At 50.6% G+C, this 21,996-nt stretch overlaps 2 protein-coding genes across 5 annotated transcripts in view; both read right to left on the reverse strand.

The window, feature by feature from the left end:
- Window positions 1-16,645, reverse strand: part of LOC120532256 (tudor domain-containing protein 7B-like) — a 65,354-nt gene extending 48,709 nt beyond the window's left edge. For both annotated transcript variants that reach the window (XM_039758114.1, XM_039758115.1), the window contains exons 1-2: window positions 16,570-16,645; window positions 6,974-7,184 (exon numbers count right to left, since the gene is read on the reverse strand). In XM_039758114.1, the coding sequence (XP_039614048.1) occupies window positions 6,974-7,177 (204 nt within the window). In that variant the 5' untranslated portion in view covers window positions 7,178-7,184; window positions 16,570-16,645. The remainder of the gene's footprint in view (window positions 1-6,973; window positions 7,185-16,569) is intronic.
- Window positions 16,646-19,868: 3,223 nt separating this feature from the next.
- LOC120532257 (stimulated by retinoic acid gene 6 protein-like) lies at window positions 19,869-21,990 on the reverse strand. Of its 3 annotated transcripts, none has more exons than XM_039758118.1 (3): window positions 21,980-21,990; window positions 21,436-21,582; window positions 19,869-20,424 (listed from the first exon to the last, which is right to left on the reverse strand). In XM_039758118.1, exons 1-3 carry the CDS (start codon window positions 21,981-21,983, stop codon window positions 20,231-20,233), a joined length of 345 nt encoding a protein of 114 aa, XP_039614052.1. In that variant the 5' UTR covers window positions 21,984-21,990; the 3' UTR covers window positions 19,869-20,230. The 3 variants fall into 3 exon arrangements, with proteins under 3 accessions (XP_039614052.1, XP_039614053.1, XP_039614051.1); XM_039758119.1 differs by lacking the exon at window positions 21,980-21,990 and adding an exon at window positions 21,714-21,960; XM_039758117.1 differs by lacking the exon at window positions 21,980-21,990 and having other exon boundaries at window positions 21,436-21,704.
- Window positions 21,991-21,996: the final 6 nt, after the last annotated feature.

The following is a 21,996-nucleotide window of genomic DNA, read 5'->3' on the forward strand; positions in this document are numbered from 1 at the left end:
AGGGACTTTCAAAACTAAGAAATAAGTGGATAGGAGTGGTGAGCTTCTTTGGGCTGAATAGCTGGTTCTCGTCCAGAGTGTTCGAATGTTCAAATTTACGGCTCGGTGGCTCCGATGCTAAAGTAGTCGCAGCCTTTGAGGATTCCGTGTCGTTTGCTGGCTGTCTGCTCGGTTTGTTTTTATGTGTCATTATTAAGATGCAAAAACTGCACAGCGAGGGTGAAAACAGAATGAAATCAACAGAAGAGAGTTAAGCATTTCAATCGATAGCAAAATATTTGTAAATGTCTTAGAAATGTAAAAATCACGCTGCTGTGCATTTCTGAATGTAGAATAAGAAAACAAAATGGCAGCTAATAAAATGAGCTCAGCGTTATCAGGTGTGGACACTGATAAGGAGTCTGTTTGGAACAACGACAGCCACAGGGGGTCCCCAGGACCAAGTCTGAGGACCCCAGAAGTAGAACATCCCAGGAAACCACTTTGTGTTCAGAGATAAAATTAAGAGCAGATAGGAGATGAGAAGATGGAGGATCTCGTTAAAACTCTGCAGGTACAGACCTGGTGGTGGCGACAAGGCCGAGTTCAGGGGTGAATGGCATCAGGGCTGCTGCTTTGTGAGAGCACTGGAGACTAGCGAGGTTCACCCGGGTGAGGGGCTGCAGTTGGCAGTGCCAATGAAGATTTGCCACATGGACAGTAAGCTGGGCGTTTATCAGGTAAGATGTCAATCTAAGTGATGTGGCCGAGTGTTTCTGTAAAGAATGACAGGACACACAGACGCCGAGGGGAATTTCTAACTATTTCTGACATTTACGTTTTGAACGCACCTTGGCCAGTTTTCTGTTCTAAACAGACAGACTTTGCACTTTTGGACACCCTGAACCCTTCTTGTTGTGTTTCACACTCTGCCAGTCCATGAACTACTAGGGTGACGAGCCGAGTGCCACCCATGTCCCGGCCCAGTGATCGCAGCACAATTGTGGGGTCTTTTTAATTTTGTCCAAGTTAAGGTAGTGTTTATAGTTCATTGTGCCAACCCTGGAGATGTGGCTACTGTCACTTTGTTAGAATCTCAAAAGAGAAAAGCAGTTTTCCCTCAAACTAAACAAATAAAATCACTTAAAATAACATTGAGGCGAACCTTACCAGCTTTGCTGTGCTCGGAGAAATATAACCAAAGACATTAAGCAGAAGACCACACGTGATGAACCGTTTGGATGAAGCTCAGGGTGCATAACACGCGACCGGTCTTGTGTAGTCTGTGCCACCTGAACACCACCGTACAGGTTTAGTGGAAGTTGGCTTTGATAGATAGACACTTTATTAATCCCAAGGGGAAATTCATAATCCAGCAGCAGTACACGGATATAAAAAATATTAAATAGTAATAAAAATGCATGTAAAAGCAGACAATAACTGAGAGTAATGTTAACGCTTAACCCCCCAGTGAAACTGAAGAGTTGCATAGTGTGGGGTCTCCTCAGTCTGTCAGCCGCTGAAGCTGCTCCTCTGTCTGGAGATGATCCTGTTCAGTGGACTCTCCAGGATTGACAGGAGTCTGCTCAGTGCCCGTCGCTCTGCCACAGATGTCACACTGTCCAGCTCCGTGCCCACAATAGAGCCTGCCTTCCTCACCAGTTTGTCCCTCTTCTTTACACTAACTCCCCAGCACACCACCGCGTAGAAGAGGGTGCTCGCCACAACTGTCTGGTAGAACATCTGCCTCATCTTATTGCAGATGTTGAAGGACGCCAGCCTTCTAATGAAGTATAGTCGGCTCTGTCCTCTCTTACACAGATCATCAGTATTGGCAGTCCAGTCCAGTTCATCATCCAGCTGCACTCCCAGGTATTTAAAGGTCTGTACCCTCTGCACAGTCACCTCTGATGATCACGGGGTCCATGAGGGGCCTGGTCCTACTAAAATCCACCACCAGCTCCTTGGTCTTGCTGGTGTTCAGGTGTAGGTGGTTTAAGTCACACCATTTAACAAAGTTCTTGATTAGCTTCCTGTACTCCTTTGTTGGGTAACTGCAGCTGAATTCTTTTAGTAAATGTGAAAGCGAACACATTACTCATCACATTTACGCTGAATCAGTAGATTTGTAGCCTAAAAACTCCCGATTCCGACTCCACGACCCTGCCCAGAGGGGCTTCTCAATTCATTCTAAGTGTCGACACGTGTGGCGGTCGTGTTTAAGAACTCTGGGTGGTGTACAAGCGAGTGCAGCTACCAGCCAATCACCTACTGACGTCAACAGCAGCATCAGAAAACCTGCAGCAATGGCTTCACCTACCATTAGTCACCTTAAGGGCCAGTTTATATTCCACACTCCGGCTGCCACGCGTTCTTTTGACACGTCCTCAAATTAATTCAGCAACATGTGTACAAGTTACAGGACCAGCTAAAAGGCGGCTGGAGTACATACTGTTCGGACATCCTGCGTCACTTTTTTGCACCAGCAGACGACTGCACATAACTCGCCCCATAACAGCGACAGCAGACGACGTCTCCGTGAGGAGTTCTTGCAGACCCCTGGTGCAATCCCCCAGTCCAGATTTACTCGAGTGCCCATGGAAGTACTGAGGGTACACGGCTAGTGTCCTCGAGAGTGTGTGTGTGTCACAAAGTGTGAAGTACACCCCTGGCCTTGGTCTGAAGTGGAGCTCATTTAACACACGCAGCGATTCTAATATCTACACTCTTACTTTATATAAGTCTTATGGAACGAGATGATCCACTGAAAGACGACGACTTTCTATAACCTTACAAAACCCTTACCACTTTTTTTTTTTTTTTTTTTTTAACTTCTTAAAAGGTCATCCTGTCACATCTTTTAGGTGAATGCTGACCCAACATGTACTTCCGACTTTCCGCTGCTTTTAGGGTAAATGATTAAAAGCATTCTCCAAATTCCTTAAGACTTTCAAACACACACACACTTCACAGAAAGCCAAAAGGCTGAACAGCTGCTGCACGTCCCTCTGGTCAATCCTTCGAGATTTTCCTTCCATTAAAAGCTCAATTTCCACTTGGGACTAACAATGCACTCGTCTACTTTAGTGGACTACAAGTCTCCGGTTGGGCGCCCGTTGGCTTACAAATCACTAAAACACCGTAAACGTCATCTGCTCTCGGACTTGGGATCATCACTACTGCAGGTTAAGTCAGCAGGGCCAACATAAAATTACAACTGGGGTTAAAAATCACAACTCCAGGCCACCTAAAGAGGGTCAGAGGGTCAAAAGTGGTCCTGGAAGGGAGAGCGTGGAGTCTGCACTTGCACTACGAAGCTTTCTGGTGAAACCAAATGAAATTGGTTTTGTTGACCCTCCTTAGCATTACATTTTTATTAAATCTCATCTTTCGACTGTAAAACAGCAGAAGTACAAAGTCGCCAGTGTAGAAAGTCTAATGATACAAATAATGAATAAAAACAGCACTATGAACAGCACACCGTACACGTGCGTGCGAAGGACGTGAACGTCACTTTGTTTCACAGACCACTTCAGCGTTCCTGCCCGAGCTCCTCCATCATCACTGCTGACGAGAGGCGCCATTATGAGGCTAGGAAAAGCCACGTCTACGCCACAGCCCAGGTAGGACACAACGAATGTAAAGCTCAAACCGTAAAAGGATCAACGCCACCAAACACTGAGCCATCGTGAGGACACTAAAGTGTGCAGCGAGGTCGAGCAGTGGAAATGAACTTCTGATTACAATACCCCGTCAGAGAAGCGGCCAGCGGGGTCACAGACTTGACCACAAACATCACAGCCCATTAGACTGGCAAGAACTGGACGAATAATCTCAAACCGTAGGGCCCTTTGATTTCCACAATGCAGAACACACGGACAGAGTCGGGGAATTAACACAAAAACAGATTTTAGATTTAAAAACAAATGTATGGAATTGAGACTGAAGGGGGCAACGGATACAAACCTTCCCAATATATTAAACATTTGGGCCATCTGTAGTTCAGTCATCCAGATACGATTTTCTAGTTTGTCGATTTTCAAGCACACAATTCTTTGTAGAATCCACTTGTGCCCGTGTTTGTGCTTCTGTACGAGTTAGCTAAGCTTCACGAGAAGTTAACGTCAAAGTGACCAGGATCAGATACGCCCGTCGCCAACTACGTCTGAAAAACTAAAACACGAGCTTAACTGCAAAAAGGGGCACAATGATATCCTGGAGACTTTTACAAATCTGGACAACAACATTTCTGCGAGTTTTGCCAGCATACCAGACTGGACACATCTGGGAGAAAACGCTTCAAGAACGAGGAGCAATGAAGATCAACGAGCGCAACGCGAGAGGAAACAAAATCACCAGACAAGATGCCAGTTTGAGGAGGAGTCTGTGGTCAAGTGTGCAAAGTCTGACAAGCTGCCTGTGGCGAGATGAAGACGCGTCCTCTTTATTAAACTAACAGGGAGGTGCGCTGCCAGAAAACGAGAACTCATTCGGCCCGCGTCTTTGAACACCACATGGACGCCATTCAAGAGACTCGTGGCAAGAAAATTGACGTTGCAGGTGACGGAAGCACCGAGAGCCAAGAGTACAGCGGTCAGCACAGGGACGGGCGAGGAGACATTGGACTGTATGGCAATTCAATTGTACGAGATGGATTTACTGTAAACCACCATCATAGTCAACTGGTGTTAACGGGTTCCATTTTTAAAAATGAACAACAATGTTTCCGATTTAGTAAACCTTGTGCCACACAGCGACGAGGCACACGAGCTCCACACTCGACTCTTTCGTTATAAACTCGGCCCTACAAGCCTGGGCAGGAGAGCAGGCGTCTCCTCCGATGCCACGAGCCCTTAACAGCGGGTCAGTCACTTTCTTGGTTCGATTTCCCGATTTATTGTCTTCCAGATTAGTTCTCTTTCACTTTGTATTTAATTATTTTAACCTGTAAACCGCTGGAACTGCCTATAGTCAACTAACTCCCAGAGCAATGTGGCAGCACACCGGAGCGGATCAGTCAGTGCCAAATATTCATTGGGCAGCCAGCTCATGACCACTGGCGCCCCCTCCAGCATAAATTGCCCCTGGGATTCAGCCGCTGCACCAGACTGGCCTGCCAGTATCAGCGTTGGCCTCCGTGTGCCGTCAGTGATTCGCTGAATTTCAACAATGGCGTCAGTTGCACCCTCTTCATATCATGAGATTGTTGCAGTCGTTTTTTTACAGTTCATTGGCGGTGTGTGAAATGATTAGTGCCGCAGTGATTGTGATGCTGTTTGCATGAAACAAAATGTGAGCCATTAAAATGTCATTTTCTTTGTGAATTGTGACATTTACTTAAAAAGTGCAGCAGAAAAGCATTTGACATCCAGGGGTGCATTAACCCCCAGGTACGTGGCAGTTTAAGGGTGAAGATGTGCTTTTGATGAAGCTGATGCAGACGTACAGTTTAAGGTACAGATCTAGCGATGTACGTTTTCAATCTTTACGAATCATTACAATTAATTTACATGGTTAGTTAATGAAGACCGGGACTTTCTGGCAGATGATCTCTTTATGGAGAGCCATAACTTTTGTTGCGTCATTAAGGTTCAGCTGGTTGGCGTGGATGAGTGAAGTGCTGCTGCTGCTTGTGACATTTCAGCAGAGCCGTCATACCACGTGTCATACGGTCTGAAGACCACCAGGGAGATCTAAAAGGGGTCACGGCTAACTGTCTGCATTCACCCTGCTTGTGTCAGGTCATCAGTTTGGTGGCAGCACTAGTGATGTGGGTGACGTTTGTCTTCAAGAAGCCTGCCAGGAAAAGGAGATGAGTAGCCTTCATGTCACTGAACGATTACACTGACCAAGGCAGGACACTCCAGGTGGAATCAGGGTTAGGGTCTGAACATCTTCACCTGTACAAAGAGATCACATCAGCTCAGGCTGTAACTCGCACCCTAGAGCCAGAAAATCAAGAAGTTCACTTTCATCTCAGAGGGATGCACCAAACCAGTCCAAGCTCTTACAACGCTGGAGGGCACACTCTGTCCTACCGCAGTCTCAGCATAGGACCTCAAGGACGCTCTGGGCTCCTACCTGAGGAACGAAACTACAAAAACCCTACGGCTTTGGTGCCAACACCGAGGAGCTCTTGAATCAGAGGAGAGTAGGCCTTGGGGTGCATCCTGCAGGTGGACAACTGGCCTTTGCCAAGTTTTCAAAATACTGGGATGCCCATCCAGCAAAGGAGGAATCTAAAAGCTGGTCAGAGTGTTCAATCCCAGGCAGGCCCTGCTATGGAAAAAAAATACACAAAACTGAAACTTGTGATGAAGCCATCGGCAGAGTGAAGACCGCATATTTACACTGCGCCTCAAATGAGGGTCTCTCTCCTTCTGTGGAGCTGGTCGATTACTGGAAGGGTGCAAGACAGCGTTTGAGGGGGACAGATGGCATTGCCCTATGGTGAACATGATGGTGAACACGAGACAAGACAGACGCACAGAGAGCCAAACATCAAGCGCCTCAATTGTGGACTTCCATGGGGAGGAGCGGCAGAGGTGGAAATGAACCAAGCTAGCAGAGCCCCACGTTCAAACTAACGGTACTGGTCAGGGCGTTGGAATATACCGACCGTTAGCTGGCTGAACTCAGATGTTTAAACGGACAAATTACGTTTTAGTTATTAGTTACAATACACAGACGCACTTCTCAATCCTGCCTTGAACTTATTCATTCATTAGTCTGTGTCTGTGCTGTGAACGTTTAGGTACAATAAGGTACAGCTGTGCTTGTGTGCCATTCCAGTCAGTTACCTTGACGCGAGTACGCCAACCCCAGTCCACCACACCTGAACGGCGAGCACCCCATGGGCTTATGTTTGCTGCCCTTTAACCTTAACACCACCACCAAGGACCACCCCACAGCGGCACACATTCACTGCACTGAAAGGCGGTGTGGTAGGCGTAGGACCCTCACTACCACAAACCACGACATGCAAGATTCTCACCTCTCCGTTTCGGATGTCGAGCTTCACCACTGACGGAATGCTGCGCACGTACAACTCCAGGGTGGCAAAGCCGAACTTCCTGTAAGGAATGATCTCTCCAGTGAGCGACCTGTACTCGGACTGCAGTTGTGCCAGGGACACCCCATCCTTGTGCGACTGCAGCACGGCTCGCAGCATCTTATTCGTGACCTCCTTCTCTTCCATCGTCAACCTGCGTTAAAAAACAAGTCGAGGTTAGCAGTCAGGGAAGTTCAAATATTTAAAGCTGAAAAGTAAGTTGCGAGTTCTCATTATATACATAGCAGCAGAGTGTTGGGCCAGCGGGTGAGACGCTGCGCCAGTGAGTGAACTCCCAGATTTCACGTCAATCAGAACTGTGACGACCTTCCGGTGGCAGCACCCTAACAGTAACGACCGCGGCCTAAAGGATGGGAGGGTCACGGTGCTTATGGAGACTTTGGCTTAAATTCAATCCTCTGCTGAACAGAGATGTGGACTGACAGACCGAGTGACCGGCCGGCCACACATTACAGACGATGCACTTAAAACGCCTTCCAGGACTGACTTTGTGTCTTATTGGGTCTCGTTCAGGGTGAGTTCATCTCGGGTTTATTCATTTTACCAACGTTTGAACAAAAAGGGGATCAAGATGAAAGAAAAAAAAAAAAAAAAGTCCCTTTGCTGTCCCAATAAGGCGAGAGTATCGTTCAGTTTGTGACACCTCGCCTGATGAAGGGACCTCCGCTGCATCGAAAGCTTGTGTTTCTAATCGATTTAGTTAGCCAATAAAAGGCGTCACTTCACCCTACTTTCTCCTGTACCAATATACACACACACACACACACTTATTTTTAAATGGCGTCCCACACACGAATCCACACCACTGGAGCAGCAGAACACGTTGGGACTGGAAATGGACTTGGGCACCTCCGAGGTTTTCCTTTTCACTGCACTCTGAAGAGCAGATGACTTGGTGCCTCTAAGCGAGTGAAACACCAGAGCAGACCGAGGACCGACAGACAAGCAAACCAGAGGTTAAATTACGTACCCGTGCAGTGCTGGGCACCGATTCTCATTTATATAGAAACAAACACACACACCACGTTAATAAGCAGTGGGCCACCGTGAACACATCGAGAGACGCACCAAATCAGACATCAGTATCCAAAGGGCTTCTTCTCAGCTGGCACTCCTCTTCAGTGGGTTTGCCCCACCACTGAAACATCTCAGCTGGGTGACCCACCTGCCAAATAATCCTTGAGGTGGGGTAAGAGGAGTCCTGGCACCCAATCTTGAGGCGATTTACTCAAATGCTGAGAATTTGTCAGACGTTTGTTTACTTCGATATGGCGCTCCTGTCCCAATTCTGCCATTCTTCACATCGGTTCACTATCACAATGAGCCCACGTGTGGCATCACACAACGTGACATTGAATCCACGTTAAACAATCAGCCAGCACCACAATCCAGTGGCCGAGTCACGAAGTCACGAGATTCTAGCAAGTGTCACACGCCTTCTGTGTGTCTGTCTGACGCTCAACGGGATTCTCCCCACCGAGTCCGTGGTCACCACAGCAGCAAGAAGTCAACCCTTAGTGAGAACGAGCGCCGCTCGGTGGGCCTACACACGGTGGCCTTTTATACGGGCCTCTCAACTTTGATGGCTGGCGAGCATCTCTGCAACTCAAGATGTCGTCAGGTTGTGTGCAAGAAGGCTAACAGACCTTCCAGGACGCCCCCCTTACTCCAGATACTAAACCCCACCAAAAACACAGCGGACTGACTAACGGAGCAACTCGGCAAATGAGCGACCAAACACTGGGAGTGACTTTCAGCGACGCTCACCTCAAATCAAACCGAGCGCACGGACTTTCAGGAGGCGCTCATCAAGCCGTGTCCATGAACTTCCCAACGTCTTCATAGGCGGAAGACCAGAGACGCCTTCACCTGCTGAACGGACCAATAAGAACTCCATTAATTACCCGACTCTTATCATCTGAATCTCTCTTTAGACAATGGCACAAAGTGTTAGCATTCTACCAGGTGGCACCGCCTGTTCCTGTGCCAGCGAGTAAACCCAAAATCCTTTCAGCTGGATCCACTCGTGCAGAACTTACAGTTGGAGGAAAACCTAAAACTAATGAAAAAAAGCTGCAAGAGCAGCAAAGAGGACAACAGCGACACAAAACTGCTCCCGTCACTACAGGCTTGTAGGTGGCAGTGAGAGGAGGTCAGGCCAGCTCAGATTGGGCCACAGGTTTATACTGAAGGGCATCAATATTTGGAGAGCGCACAACAGGCCTCGACTCCTTCGGTCACGCGCCCAGCATTAAGAACGATCCATCACAGCTCAACCATTTGTTGCCGAGTCAGTCAGGATGACGTCCCTTACCTTTGCCAGGCTGTGACATTGACAAAGTCAGTCTGCTAATTCAACGCCAGGATCACACGTTTAGTTTTATGTACACCGTCCTCCCTTTTTCATCACCGCACTCTCACGAAATCGAGGTCTGAAATAAGAGGTGTGAGCCAGTAGGTGGCCATCTTAGGAGTGCACTTGTTAGTAACACAATTAGTAACAAGAGAGGAGAAATGCCAACACATGCCCACCGACTCACACAAAGCAGAACTCCAACTGGGCACAATCACCACCCAGAACCCGGCAGGATCCCTAAATGCCGACTATGAGAGGCCAACCGACTCGCACCGGACCACCTTTAAAGTGACTTTCAGTCGCAGTCGTCACTGACAACCTTAGCGAGGTGGAAACTGCTGGCAGCGTGCGGACGTCAAGTCCACGAGTCTAAGTTGTGGGTGTGGCTCTGTGTGCAGGACAGCAGACAACCAATGAATGCTCATCAGGAAGTCAAACGAACGAAAGGCAGCAACGAGGGCGAACACACACACACACACGCGCGCGCACGCGTTTGGGACGTCACAAACAAAAGGAGAGGCTTGACTTCCCAATGTCCCCATGTCACTCGCCACAAGAGAATGGATAGGCTGAACTCGCTGTACCCATAGACCCATCAGACTGTGCCAGCTCAGTCAGGCAGCACCCAACATGTCTGGCAATCGTCACTCGTTTAAAACAGACGTGATCCAGGCGGGCAAGATCTGCAACTGCTGCCTGGCCCACGACTAGAAGTCACCGACTGGTACTTCAGCTTTAGTCTGCTGCTCACCCCCTGATGGCAACAAATAAAAAAAACTTTGGAAATCAAGGACGCCTTGCGTCTGACACAATCAAGTCTGCCATCTTTCCAACTGGTTTAGATATGGCACGGTGAGGGCCATCGTACGGCCAATGCCAATGACGCGTCTCCGTTCTCGTTCACGAGGCTATAAGCACACGCTGAATGAACGGCTTCACTTACACGACAAAAAAAAGAAAAGCGTGTTTTACCCAATTCAACACAAGTGCGTTACCTTAGAATGGACGGGCATTGTGGTCACATCTTACACAATTGTTCTGTTTTGTAATCAAGGGCCAGACGCCTGCCCATCAGCTCTGCAGACCGCCCTTTGTTTAATGGTCTTATTGTTCCTGTTAGGCTTGCTGCCACTATCAAAGTCAACGGCTCCACGCCTCACAATGACAGCCCTAAGCAGACGTTCAGATAGGCCCGTCCTCAGGGGGGGCTCCTAAAACAAGCGAGGAGCCAGACAGCCTGGCACACGGGGTGACCCACTGGGTGAAGGAGGCCACTAAAATGCCAGCCTGGATCCTTCCCGATGCTCATATGGCAGGCAGCCTTTAAGTGAATACGTGCAGAGAAGCCACGAGGCGGTACAGACTGAAGCTGGAGGATTACACCACCACCTCGGACCCCTGGCACACGTGCCAAGGACTGCAGCATATTACCGACTATAAACAGAGGACACTGCAGGCTACAGCAAGCCAGGCCACACTGCCAGATGAGCTTAAGGCCCATTGCTATGGGGGGGGCCTGCCAGTCACTGGAGGCACGTATGATGCACCACAATGCCAGCGGAGGTGCGTCAGGTCCCGAGTCAAATCCACCCCCCCTGTAAGGCAGCAGGCCTCGACTCCGTCCCAGGGCGTACACTCAGGGCCTGCTCATCGGAGCTGACCAGGGTCCAATCGGACATATTCAATCGGTCATGGAGGAGGAGGGCACGGGTGCCTGTGCCAGGGACAATCGTGCCCCTTCCAAAGATGCCCCACGCGAGCTCTCTAAATGACTAATCGCCACATCGCACTCAGCCCTATTGTGATGAAACACTCGTCATGGCACACATTCATAAAGTCAATTCCAGCAACTCTCTACAGTATGCCTACCACGGATGACACGGTCAGTGCTGCCATCCACACACTCCTCACACCCTGGACAGCAGGGACACACACGTAAGGCGGCTCTTTATCGACCAGAGCCCAGCGCCCAACACGGCTGTCCCATGGAAACTGTGCGATAAACTCGTCTCCCTTGGACTGACATCACCCCTCTGCAGACAGACGGCAGGCACTCAGTCAGTCAGAGTGGCAAACCCAACATCAGGCACAAGAACAATCAGCACCGGCTCGCCCATACCACCAGGCTGTGTGCCAAGTCCACCACCAGCATCATTCAACGTGCCGACGACACTGCAGTCATAGGGTCGAGTGCTGGGGGTACAGAGACTACAGGACAGGTGGCAGGACTCGGGGCCTGGTGTCACAACAACCTCTCCCTGAATACAGAAACCCAACGAGACGACTACGACCCAAGGAAGAGGAAGCTGCTGCACACTCCCATTTACGTTGGCGAGGAAAAATCTGCCAACTCCTTGGCACCCGACTTGGTCTTACAACACCTCATTAACTGAGCGCACAAACGACTGTTCTTGCTGAGGAAGTTGAACAAATTTGGCATGCCAACCAAAACTCGCCAGTTTCTACAGGGGTACAACGGAGAGCTCGGTCATCGTATGGCACGGTAACTGCTCCTCGCAGGGAAAGGCGGCACTCCAGCGTGTAATTAAAAGAGCGCAGCACATCTCGGGAGCAACCGTACAGGGCATAGACAGACAGACAGACCGACCGACAGACAGACAGACCATAGTCCTCCTCAACACACACCACGTCCCTCAGGGAGGCGCTACAGGAGCGTGAACTCACACAGCACGAGACTCCACGCTGACCGTGAACGTCAATCCAAAGCACAAGTCAGCCTCCTACATGGTAGGCCACCAGGGACCTTAGAATTGGGACGGCCATTTGGTTTTTATACTTTTGTCTCTTCGTAAATGACGGCGAGAAAGCAGAGCAAGAATTTCACGCCCTGCGTTTTACTGTGTGTGACAAGACAGGCTGGGGGATACGAGGAGGAAACAAGCAAACGGCACAGAAATGCCAGGCCAGTTCATCCAACTCCTCTTCAAAAAGGTTTCGATCATTCCTGGAATACGAACTTCAGAGGCCACAAGGGCTCCACTTCTAAACTCTCCTCGTTAACATCAGAGACGTTTTATTGAGTTGGGCCAGACTTTCAGGGCACCGAGTCTCCCGAGCCGCCGCTGGACGAAGGTCCTACGCAAGTGAAATGTCACCCACCACAGTGTGCCAGCCTCAAAAGGACAGAAATGCCAACTGTGTTCCGTGACGGCGGTGGAGCTCCTGTGCATTTCAGGATTTAAAACTCCTCAACGGCTTCTTTAATAACCAGAAGAGTAAAACAAAATCAAAACTGAGAAGTGTTGGGAAAAAAAGAAACGGACTTGTGCAGAAAGTTAAAGCGCCACGTCAAGCTGTCAAATGAAGCCTTAAGTGTGCTAGAAAAAGACGTACAAATGGCAATAAAACTAAAACGACTTGGAGGGGCTGCTCTCTCAAAACAGATTTTAACTCAATGTTCAGGTGGAGGGCGTAACGGACAAAATCAAACATGACGATGCAAAGCAATGTGTGCCGTTTAAGAGGGGTGACCCACACAGGAGAGGACTGGCACCAAACACACGCTAAACTTACACCACCCAGGAGCTGCAAGCAGCAATCAACCAACGAATATCAGCAGCACGGCCGACTAGTGAGCCTGCCAGGGACCGATTGGGCACAAACCTCCCAGAGCCTTACCACGTAAGACACACCACAACGCCGTCACCTCGACGACAGCAGCTGGCGCAGCAGAACGTCGTCAACGTCTCTCACCTCCACACACAGCACACATCAGCCTGGAGGGTCTCGCGCTGGGAAGACATCCGAGGTTCAGCGGTGGGCATCGCCCGTCGTGGGCAGCCCACTCAGCAGTGCAGTCTGCCCTCCCAATGGACAGCAAGTGGCCTCCTTCAAAGAGGACAAGCGGGGAGGACCCCCAAAAAGAAACGAGCGAGTTTGAGTACACAACTGCATACCGAGAGACAGACCACTTCTGAAAATGGAGTTAAGAGGACAGCAAAATAAAGAGTCACGTCCCGTTTGCCATGCGCCAAAGAAAAACAACGTTAACAATGAGCAGTGAACATTACTTCACAAACGGGCTCAAAATCATAAAGGGGTCAGGAGCGGGCACAGATAAGAGCATTACCGCGCCCACCACACGACAAACCAACTCAGGACCCGATTAGGACCCGAGTGCAGCCTCAGCACCCGCCACTTCACATGGGTCCGGTGTTTTGATGGTGGCTGGAGTGCCAAGTCTTGCCCTGCAGGTTGGAGGGCCTACGGGCAGGGATGGACCTTCCGACTGCCAGTGCAGATCCCTCGCCTCACAGCCCGCCACTCCACCCCATAAAGGCAAGCGGCGACTTTCAAGCAAGTTGACAAGCAAACACTTGGGAGCGAAATGTCAAGAATTCAACCGCCAGCTGCACCGGACGATTAATTAAGAATCAGCTCATTGTCTTGAATAATCGATTAGTTTAGATTGTAAAAAACAATGAAATGTAAAGATGGTAATTTGAATTCAACACATAAATGGTATTAAACAGAACTTTCACTACGGACGTGTATAAAGTTCTCAGAAATTACTAAAACAAAATGGATTATTTGTAGACATTTTAAACAATAGCTTTTTATAAAACATTTAAAGACAAGCAGAACGACCCCTAGAAAGATTACAATATGCCAGCTCTGATTTCATCCTTGCAATTTCCTGAAGTGCCCTCCAAAGCTGGCATATTGTAATCTCTCACTTCATGCAGAATGGCTAACGGGGTACAACACCCTACTATACTAGAACGACTGGCACTCAGCTGGTTCAACATTACTACGTTTGCCTCGTGCCACCCTAAGACGACAGAATGAAGTATTTTGCCCCTCATATTTCAACACAACAAGCAGCAGCAACCCAATATGGAGACATTTTAAGGTTCCTCTCAAACTTTTGCTCATTACAGGGCTGAGCGTAACAAACGTTTGGCTGTAATGACCGACCTTAGTATTTTATCACAATCGTGTCACGGTTTCGGTTTTTAAAGGGCTGAGACCGAACACGTTTATTAAACCCTAAAATAGGATTTATCAGCAATAACTCGCACACATACAAGTAGTAATCAAAATATCCCTCGACAAGTTTTAAAATTGAACTAAACTTGCAATGTGGCTGATGTATTCAGAAACACATCGAACCAACCATTGAGAATTAAAAACTCGTCATGTGTGTTTTTCTATAAACTGACAGTTGGTTTACTGGTGAAGCTGGTAAATATCTCGTGACCAGCACAAGACAGTATTACACCACAGTCCTCCATCATCACTTTGTTTTCCTTGAAAGTCTGCAGGAACATCTGAAATGATTTGGGCACAACAATCAACACCACTTTCTGGTGACATTTCCAGACTGTTAGAAATCTCCTTAAAACTCAAAGTAACCGAAACCAGGAATGGCTCCCCATGGGATAAGAACACGTTACCCGATCAAATAAAGGGTCCTTGCCGACTGTGTATACCCCCCCAATCAGGCATCATCCGAGGATTGTTCTCGAATTTACCGCGTTTGAATACAGTGCAACGGAAACAAAGGCGACAGACTACAAGCCAACAAGCTCAGCGGGGCCAAACAGCCCTGAACGGACGGACGAGACAATCGGGTCCTCCGGGCTGGCGCCACAGAAGAAGCCATCACACTCACCCGCTGAAGTTGCGTCTACGTAGGACTTGATAAGGTTTAGATGGCCCGTTAAACTTTAGCAGGCTTATATTCGGTCCTATGGAGACATCCAGAGACGAGAACTTGGCAGTGCACATTATGACCAGTATGGCTGTGGGACAGGCAAGCAGCCGGCACTGTGGCACCTTAGCGGCAGACCGCGTATCGCTCGCCTCGGACTCTCATCCAGGGAGTTGTCCGTTGCACGTCTGTCATTAATTCCGACTTTTTGGGATTAGGGTATCGCTACAGTAGCATGCGGTGTTACGGGACCGGTCTAAAAATGACAAGCATCCAAAAATGTATTCCCCGGACGGTGTGCGCCACCCCCTGATAATCACAAACTGATGTCGAGAGAACAAAAGCGCTCGTCCGAGTGAGGCGCTATATGCACGGAGTCGGACCTGGCGGGGCTCCCGCTCATTTCAAATGGACTCCTCAGATGTGGCGTTTAGCAGAGCGGCCCCGGCCCATCTCCCCACTTTTTCACTTGATAGTCTGTAAACTGATCAGGACACATCGCGGCGTAAGGGGTTTAGTTATTGAGCACGGGGCGCGGAGACGAGGTGCACGGAATGATTAGCCGGTAAACACACCGACAGTGAGCAAGTTAAAATGTGCGCAGGGGCCTTACATTCGGGGGCCCGCTTCACTGTTCTCGAGCACCCTTTTGAATTCTTGCTGTCCAGCTTCAAGAGTGAAATGAATCACGAAATGGCTTCTTAAGGTATATTTAGTGAGCGGTTGAAGCCGCGCAGATTTTGCTTTTCTAAAACGAGGAGATGTGAAGTTTCGTCTGTGGTTCTTAAACGAGTTTTTAAAAACCCTTTGAAGTTGCTACAGCTTGCTCAGCCGGCGAGACCTCAACGAACAGTTGTCAGGTTTCATTCAAATCGACTAGTCGGTTGCCCAGTCGTTTCATGCAGACAGACGGCTGTGGCGAGTCGAGCACGGAAAGCCAACACAAGGAAAAGAACAACGCGAACGAGGAGAAGGCGGAGGAAACTGAAGAGAATCGAAAGTACGGCAGTGCGGGCAAGTAAGCTGCAAGTTATCGGTACAGGTGTCGGTTATCCGGTTTGTTTGAACTGAGCGCTCACGAGGACGCGTGCGCCGACTTCTTCGGGGTGCGATGAGCTGTGGGGTCACCGCTGTTTAATCAAATGTTCGACTCCGGGCGCTGGCGTCCATTTCTCTTCCCCCTCCCTCAACCGGATGGGGTCTTCCCTTCCATTATTATACTCGGGCACTCCGCTCGGACCTTCGGCAAGTCCCTCCAAACGGCATAACCAGAAACAACTGCAGACGTCTGTAACTTCTACGACTGCCTCCTCCACCACGCCCCTCGTATATCAATAACTCCTTCGCAGGCACGCCATCAACCCAACAGTGCTTTTTAAAGCGGAATTTTGATTTTCTACGTTTACAGAAGCGTAACTACTAGAGTCACCTATTCGGCCCGTCAGTGACGTTGTACACCTTGCCCGGCACCCCACCTGTTCAACGTACCTGTTCACAAACAACCGTCCGACGCAACTCCAAACTGCGAATGAAACAGCGAGCGGGCGCCACCTGCCTTATAAACGGAGCCAGCGCGCATGCGCCTGTTGTGGCGCGGAGCCTTCTTTTTTTGCCAGCCCGGCAGCGAGGCAGACGCGAGAAGATTCGAGATGGACGCTTCGGTTCGGCTCAGCGACCGACCGACCGACCGACCGACCGACAGACAGACAGACAGACAGACAGACAGACAGACAGACAGAGAGAGACTTTGAAGTGAGACGTGCCTGCAGGGCTTGACGGTGAGTGAGTTTACGTTCATCTGAACAGCGGCACTGCAAATGAAGAAGTCTAGGATGTTGTGGTAAACCGTTTCAGGACGGACAATGCAACGTGTCTTCAATCCAAAACTGTGGTCGTGATGGCATTATGGCATCCAGGACCGTAAATAGACACCATCAAGAGCACGGGGCACTGCCAGGTCACGTTTATTGTTATGTGTGCATAGTAACACAATGTGTGGGCACAAGTGTAGGAGAATGACCCCCTTTCACAAAGCGTGCGGCTTCAGTGTTTTTCGGTCTTTCTGTCAGATGTTTCTCTGGGATACTGAAGTAGAATGACAAGCAGTTCGGACCTTTCAAAGGCTTTTAATGACAATGACATAAAGTTTATGCGCAGAGTCCATAGCTGCAGTGTTGGCCGCTCGTTCTTTTTTAAAGGCCTCTGCAATTCGCCCTGGCAGGCTGGCATTCAACTTCAAACAAAAACCCACCAATTCGGATTCTGCAAGAATGGGCAGCTGGCATCAGTCAGGATTGGGATCAGAAGTTGAATGCCAGCCTGCCAGGGTGAATTGCAGAGGTCTTGAATAAGAAGGGCCAGCTCTGCCAATATGGACTCTGCACATAAACTTCATGTCATTGTCATTAAAAGCCTCTGAAAGGTCTGGACTGCTTGTCATTCTACTTCAGTGTCCCACAGAAACATCTGACAAACAGCGAAGCCACACACTTTGTGAAAGCCAACCCTGGGGTCCTTCTCCAAACGTCCGGCCTCGACTGTACGGTTAGTGCCTGACATTCATACCTGGAAGGCCCCCCCGAGCTAAACGATTAATAAGCGTCTGTGGGACGCACGTGGCAGGCCGCCTACTGTCTACACTTTGTATTTGCCAGTAGTCCGTATTTAGGAATATTTGCTCTTATGCTTACTGCGCAGCACTTGGGGGTAGAACTGTCCCTAAACCCAGCGGTCAGCAGGAAGGACCTACAGATGCGCCTGAGCTCTCTGGTGGTCCTCTTTGCCTTCAGAGTGCCAGTCATATGCCGTGCCACCCTGTCAGGTGCTGTACCAGGATGTGACGAGGCCAGTGAGGACGGACCCCTCTAAGCACCTGAAGGCTGGTGGGCCTGGTGGGGGGCATGTGTGCGGCGTGATGACGCGGTGCATTGTTCTGAATGTAAACAATGGAGCTCATTGTTGTGGTTATTCGATCCAATCGAGTTTGATTTTGGGGTCCCAATTTGAGGTGACCCCCTTATGGGATCGACGTGTTTCTGAATTTGATTACGTTTCAGCTGCTGGTCCTCTTTCAGCCTTTGGGCACAAGAATTCTGACTGTGGCTGTGAGTCAACCTGCCAGGCCCTGCCCTGCCCTGCCCTGCACATGAAGCTGCCTGGGTGGGCTCTACTCAACGCCCCCCCAGTGTTGTATATTCTTATTACTGACAATGGAAAGGTTTCATTTGAAGGATCTGCTTGACTTAAACACTTGGTTTGAGGGGGCACCACTGTGGCAAAGGCTGTGCCAAATGCCTAGCAGGGTTAGAGTTGGCAGGTATGGCGTGACACAACCTACTGGCCACCTGTGCCCTCATGCCCACTGTCTGGCTGATTGCTACATGTGTGTCTTCATCTGGTCACCAGTGGCACAGCACAAATGTGCCCATCTTCATCGCTGCCACATGGACCCCCGCACTTGGCCTTCTCAAGTTTCACCTTCAGGACAGCAACTGCTCGTCATTATTGAAGGGGACGGAGTGATGGACGACTCGGCCACATTTGCTGTTTGGTTGTTGGTTTTGTGTTCAGCTACGTGAAGAGATTCTTTAGGCAGGAGACACAGAGGTTTGGAGCTTGAGTAGTTCGTTCTGCCCACTATCTTGGTGCCAGGGAGCACCACTTTGTGGCACGTTGACTGGCACACAAAGTAAGAACTTCACTGGACTGTACCTGTGACAATAAGGACCATAGAAACCTCTAAAGACAAGTGTTCTGCCATCTTGGACTGGTAACCTACAAGGTCATGAAGCTGTGACAGGTTGCGAGGGGCTGAAGGGACATTCGTGAAGAGGCTTCCTGTCACGTGGTACGGAGTCACATGTCACGTGTCAACATACGACTGCAAGTGCTAGGGTGCTGAGAGCAGAGCATCTCTCCATTTTACCATCTCTGACCTTGGTCCACCCTCGACTCCACAGGGGTCACGTCACTCTACCCAGACTGCACTGCTCTGAGATCTGCTCGCCCTTCTTGACCTTTCTTCAGCTTGAGTTCACCATTCCTTGCTCATCTCTTCCCTTTGATGAACTCGTGATCTGTGGTTCAAGTGCCACCTTCTTCTTGTCCTCTCCTCTCCAAGGACCAGTGGAGGTCCACCTCTTGGCTGATGATGCACAGATCTTCTTCTCATTTGCCTGTCACTACCCCCAGTTTTGAGCCCGGGTCTCCCCTGCCACCCCGTCACCGTTCACAGTCTGATTGCCTTCTGTTTCCTCTTCCTCAGCAGCATCTCTACGCGTTGCCCATGAAGGTGGCACGCTCTCGCCCTCGGTCTCAGTCCGCTATCTCGACACGACTCCTCATTGAATTGATTTCCTCGGTGACCCAATCACGTCATTTCTTTCTTGTTAATATTCAGCTGACCGGTGCCCTCTGTTCCTCGTTTACTCCTCTTCCTCGGTGTGTCCGCTGGTACAGCACTCCTCCTCTGGATGGCGTTGGTCTTCAGCATCTCCCGTCTTTGGACTCTCCGCTGACCAGGCCTGCCAAGACTGGACCGTGGCTCCCCGTCGTCTATTTGAGCTGCACCCGGGCGAGTGCCGCTTAGGTGTCATTTGTCCCCAATTTCACTAAATATTTGGAACTCTGCTGAGCGTCTTTCTTGAGACCCACCATGTCGTAGCTGTGCTCGGTTTCTGTCTTGTTCTCAGTGGCGCGTGATGCCCACACCTTCTAATCGTCGCTCTGGTTGCCTTGGGTAAAGACGACGGCTAAATAAATACAAACAACAAAACGCAGCATTGGCGCCGTAATTGAGCTTTAATGTGAGGGCACGAGACCCGACGCCGTGACTGACCGACCGCGGCTCCCACCCACGAAAGGCCAACGTGAGTCCGCGGGACCAACATGCAGTGTGACAGGCCGGCCGGCCAGCAGGGGGCAACACCAGTCCAATGGACAGGGTGGGCAGGCAAAGAGCAGCAGGTGGGCGCTGGGCAGAAAACTCACCCTACCCGCTCTTCTTCCACTAAGGGGCTTCATTGCCAGGCCTTACTTGTCCTGCACCCCCAGTCGACTTTTCAACATGTGGTGGGCGTTCATTTCAGGGCCACGTGCTGGAAGACGCCCTGAGGAGCCGCGGACACTCCGCATCTGACACGTGGTCCCGTCACGCGCTCCCGTTGGCACGCTCCTCAGCCGCTGAGCCCTCCCATCGCCGGGACAACAGCACGCTGGACAGGGCCACCCGAATCAGGCTGCTGGCCTGCTGGCCGTCCTTCTTCTTGCGGTGGACGATGAGCCCGGGGTTCTTGAGCAAGGTGTAGAGCAGCAGCCACCGGCATCGAGAGCGCCTCCTGCTGGCTGGGAGACAAACAGATCAGTTAAAGCCGGCGGCGCAGAAAAGGCCCTGGGCACCCGGGTCCGACAAGCAGACGATGTGGTCCTATGGTGGCGCTGTACAGAGTCTCAAGGTGACCTGTAGCAGACGCCCTGAGCCTCCGCTTCCTAGCGTCTGGCACCCTCTGAAAGGCGCTATATAAAAGGCCTGTGTATCGGCTCGTCACTGTCCCCACACGGACTGGAGGGCACATCACAAGGAAACTCACTCTGCTTGGTGGCGACACGCTGAGCCACCGCACCTCCTCCTCCAAGTCCCTCCAGCGCGTCCTCGGCCTTCTCCCAGTGACCCGTCCCCTGTCATTGTGTTCACCAGGACTGGCCGGCGAATGGAGGGCTTCACCCACGGCCATACCGCGTCTCGGGGGTACTGCGTGCATAAGTGCCGTCTACAAGGTGACCTCCAGGGGGCGCTGCTCTCTTTTGGGTTTCGGTGCTGAGCTGGCAGGATGGGGTTTGGGGGGTGGGACACGTGACACACAGAGACGTCGGCGGACATCTTGTCACGTGTGTCATGGTGTGTCGTTTACAGCGGCGAGGTGGCGCTTGGCGCGTGTGCCCGTCTGTCTGCCCCTCCTTTGGCTGACGGAGACCTCGCTTTGTGTGTTGTCGGAGTTTATTGGTCACGTTGTTTGCTTGTTTTGATTTTGAAAGTTTTTAAAGATGTCTTCCCATTGTGATGCCAGGCTGTTGCTGGGCAGGATGACCGGGCTCTCCACTTAAAGATCTTCTGCGTGAGTCCGGACTACGACTTGCGTCTTTTGCCCCGCTGGTTTCTGATGCCCACGTGATGCCCTTTGATTTCCCCTGACGTTGTCTTTCAGATGCCCACCATCCACGTTACAACCTTTTGCTTTACTTTGCCTACAAGTGGCGTCCCGATTCTGCTCTTCAGCCCGGTGCCCTCCTACTGTGCGTGTCTGTGTGTGTGTGTGCTGGGTGGCACTGCTCTCCATCTCGTGTCCCCTCACTCACCTGCACCAGCGTCCCCCTGCGAATACTGTGATTCGGCACAAGTGGGCATCTCCTGACGTCCAGACAAAAGGAGGTGGCAGAAGCAGAGCAGGACCGGGTGACTGTGGTGATGGTCCACAAGCAGCATGCCCACCCAGGTGTTGAACCCTAAATGAGGACACAAGCCAGTGGTCAGAGGCGGCAGCAGACTGGCAAGGAATTCAGAGCTGACCAGAGTAGAGCAGTTGGCCCAGCACAGCCCACCCAGCATTCAAGAAATGAATCGTGGCCCCCCGTACCTCCTCATCCCAGGGGTCTCTGACACTCGGGAGTCACTTGACTCGGCTGGCCAGGGTCAGCCTCCGCCTGCACACGTGAGACCGCCGGTGTGACTAAGGGTGACCCACCTCTGGCGTGTTGTGTGCCGCCCTGGTCACCACACTATAGCAGCATGGCACCTGAAGCTGCCCACTGCTACTTCATTCAGGAAGACCCCAAGAGGAGGGGACCCCCTCAGTACTGGAATTGTGTTAAGGCGAGCGCCGCTCAGGGACCCCGGCCTCACCCATGTCCGCCGCCTCG

The sequence above is a fragment of the Polypterus senegalus genome, chromosome 7, assembly GCF_016835505.1.
Source record: "Polypterus senegalus isolate Bchr_013 chromosome 7, ASM1683550v1, whole genome shotgun sequence".
Taxonomy (NCBI): Eukaryota; Metazoa; Chordata; class Cladistia; order Polypteriformes; family Polypteridae; genus Polypterus; species Polypterus senegalus.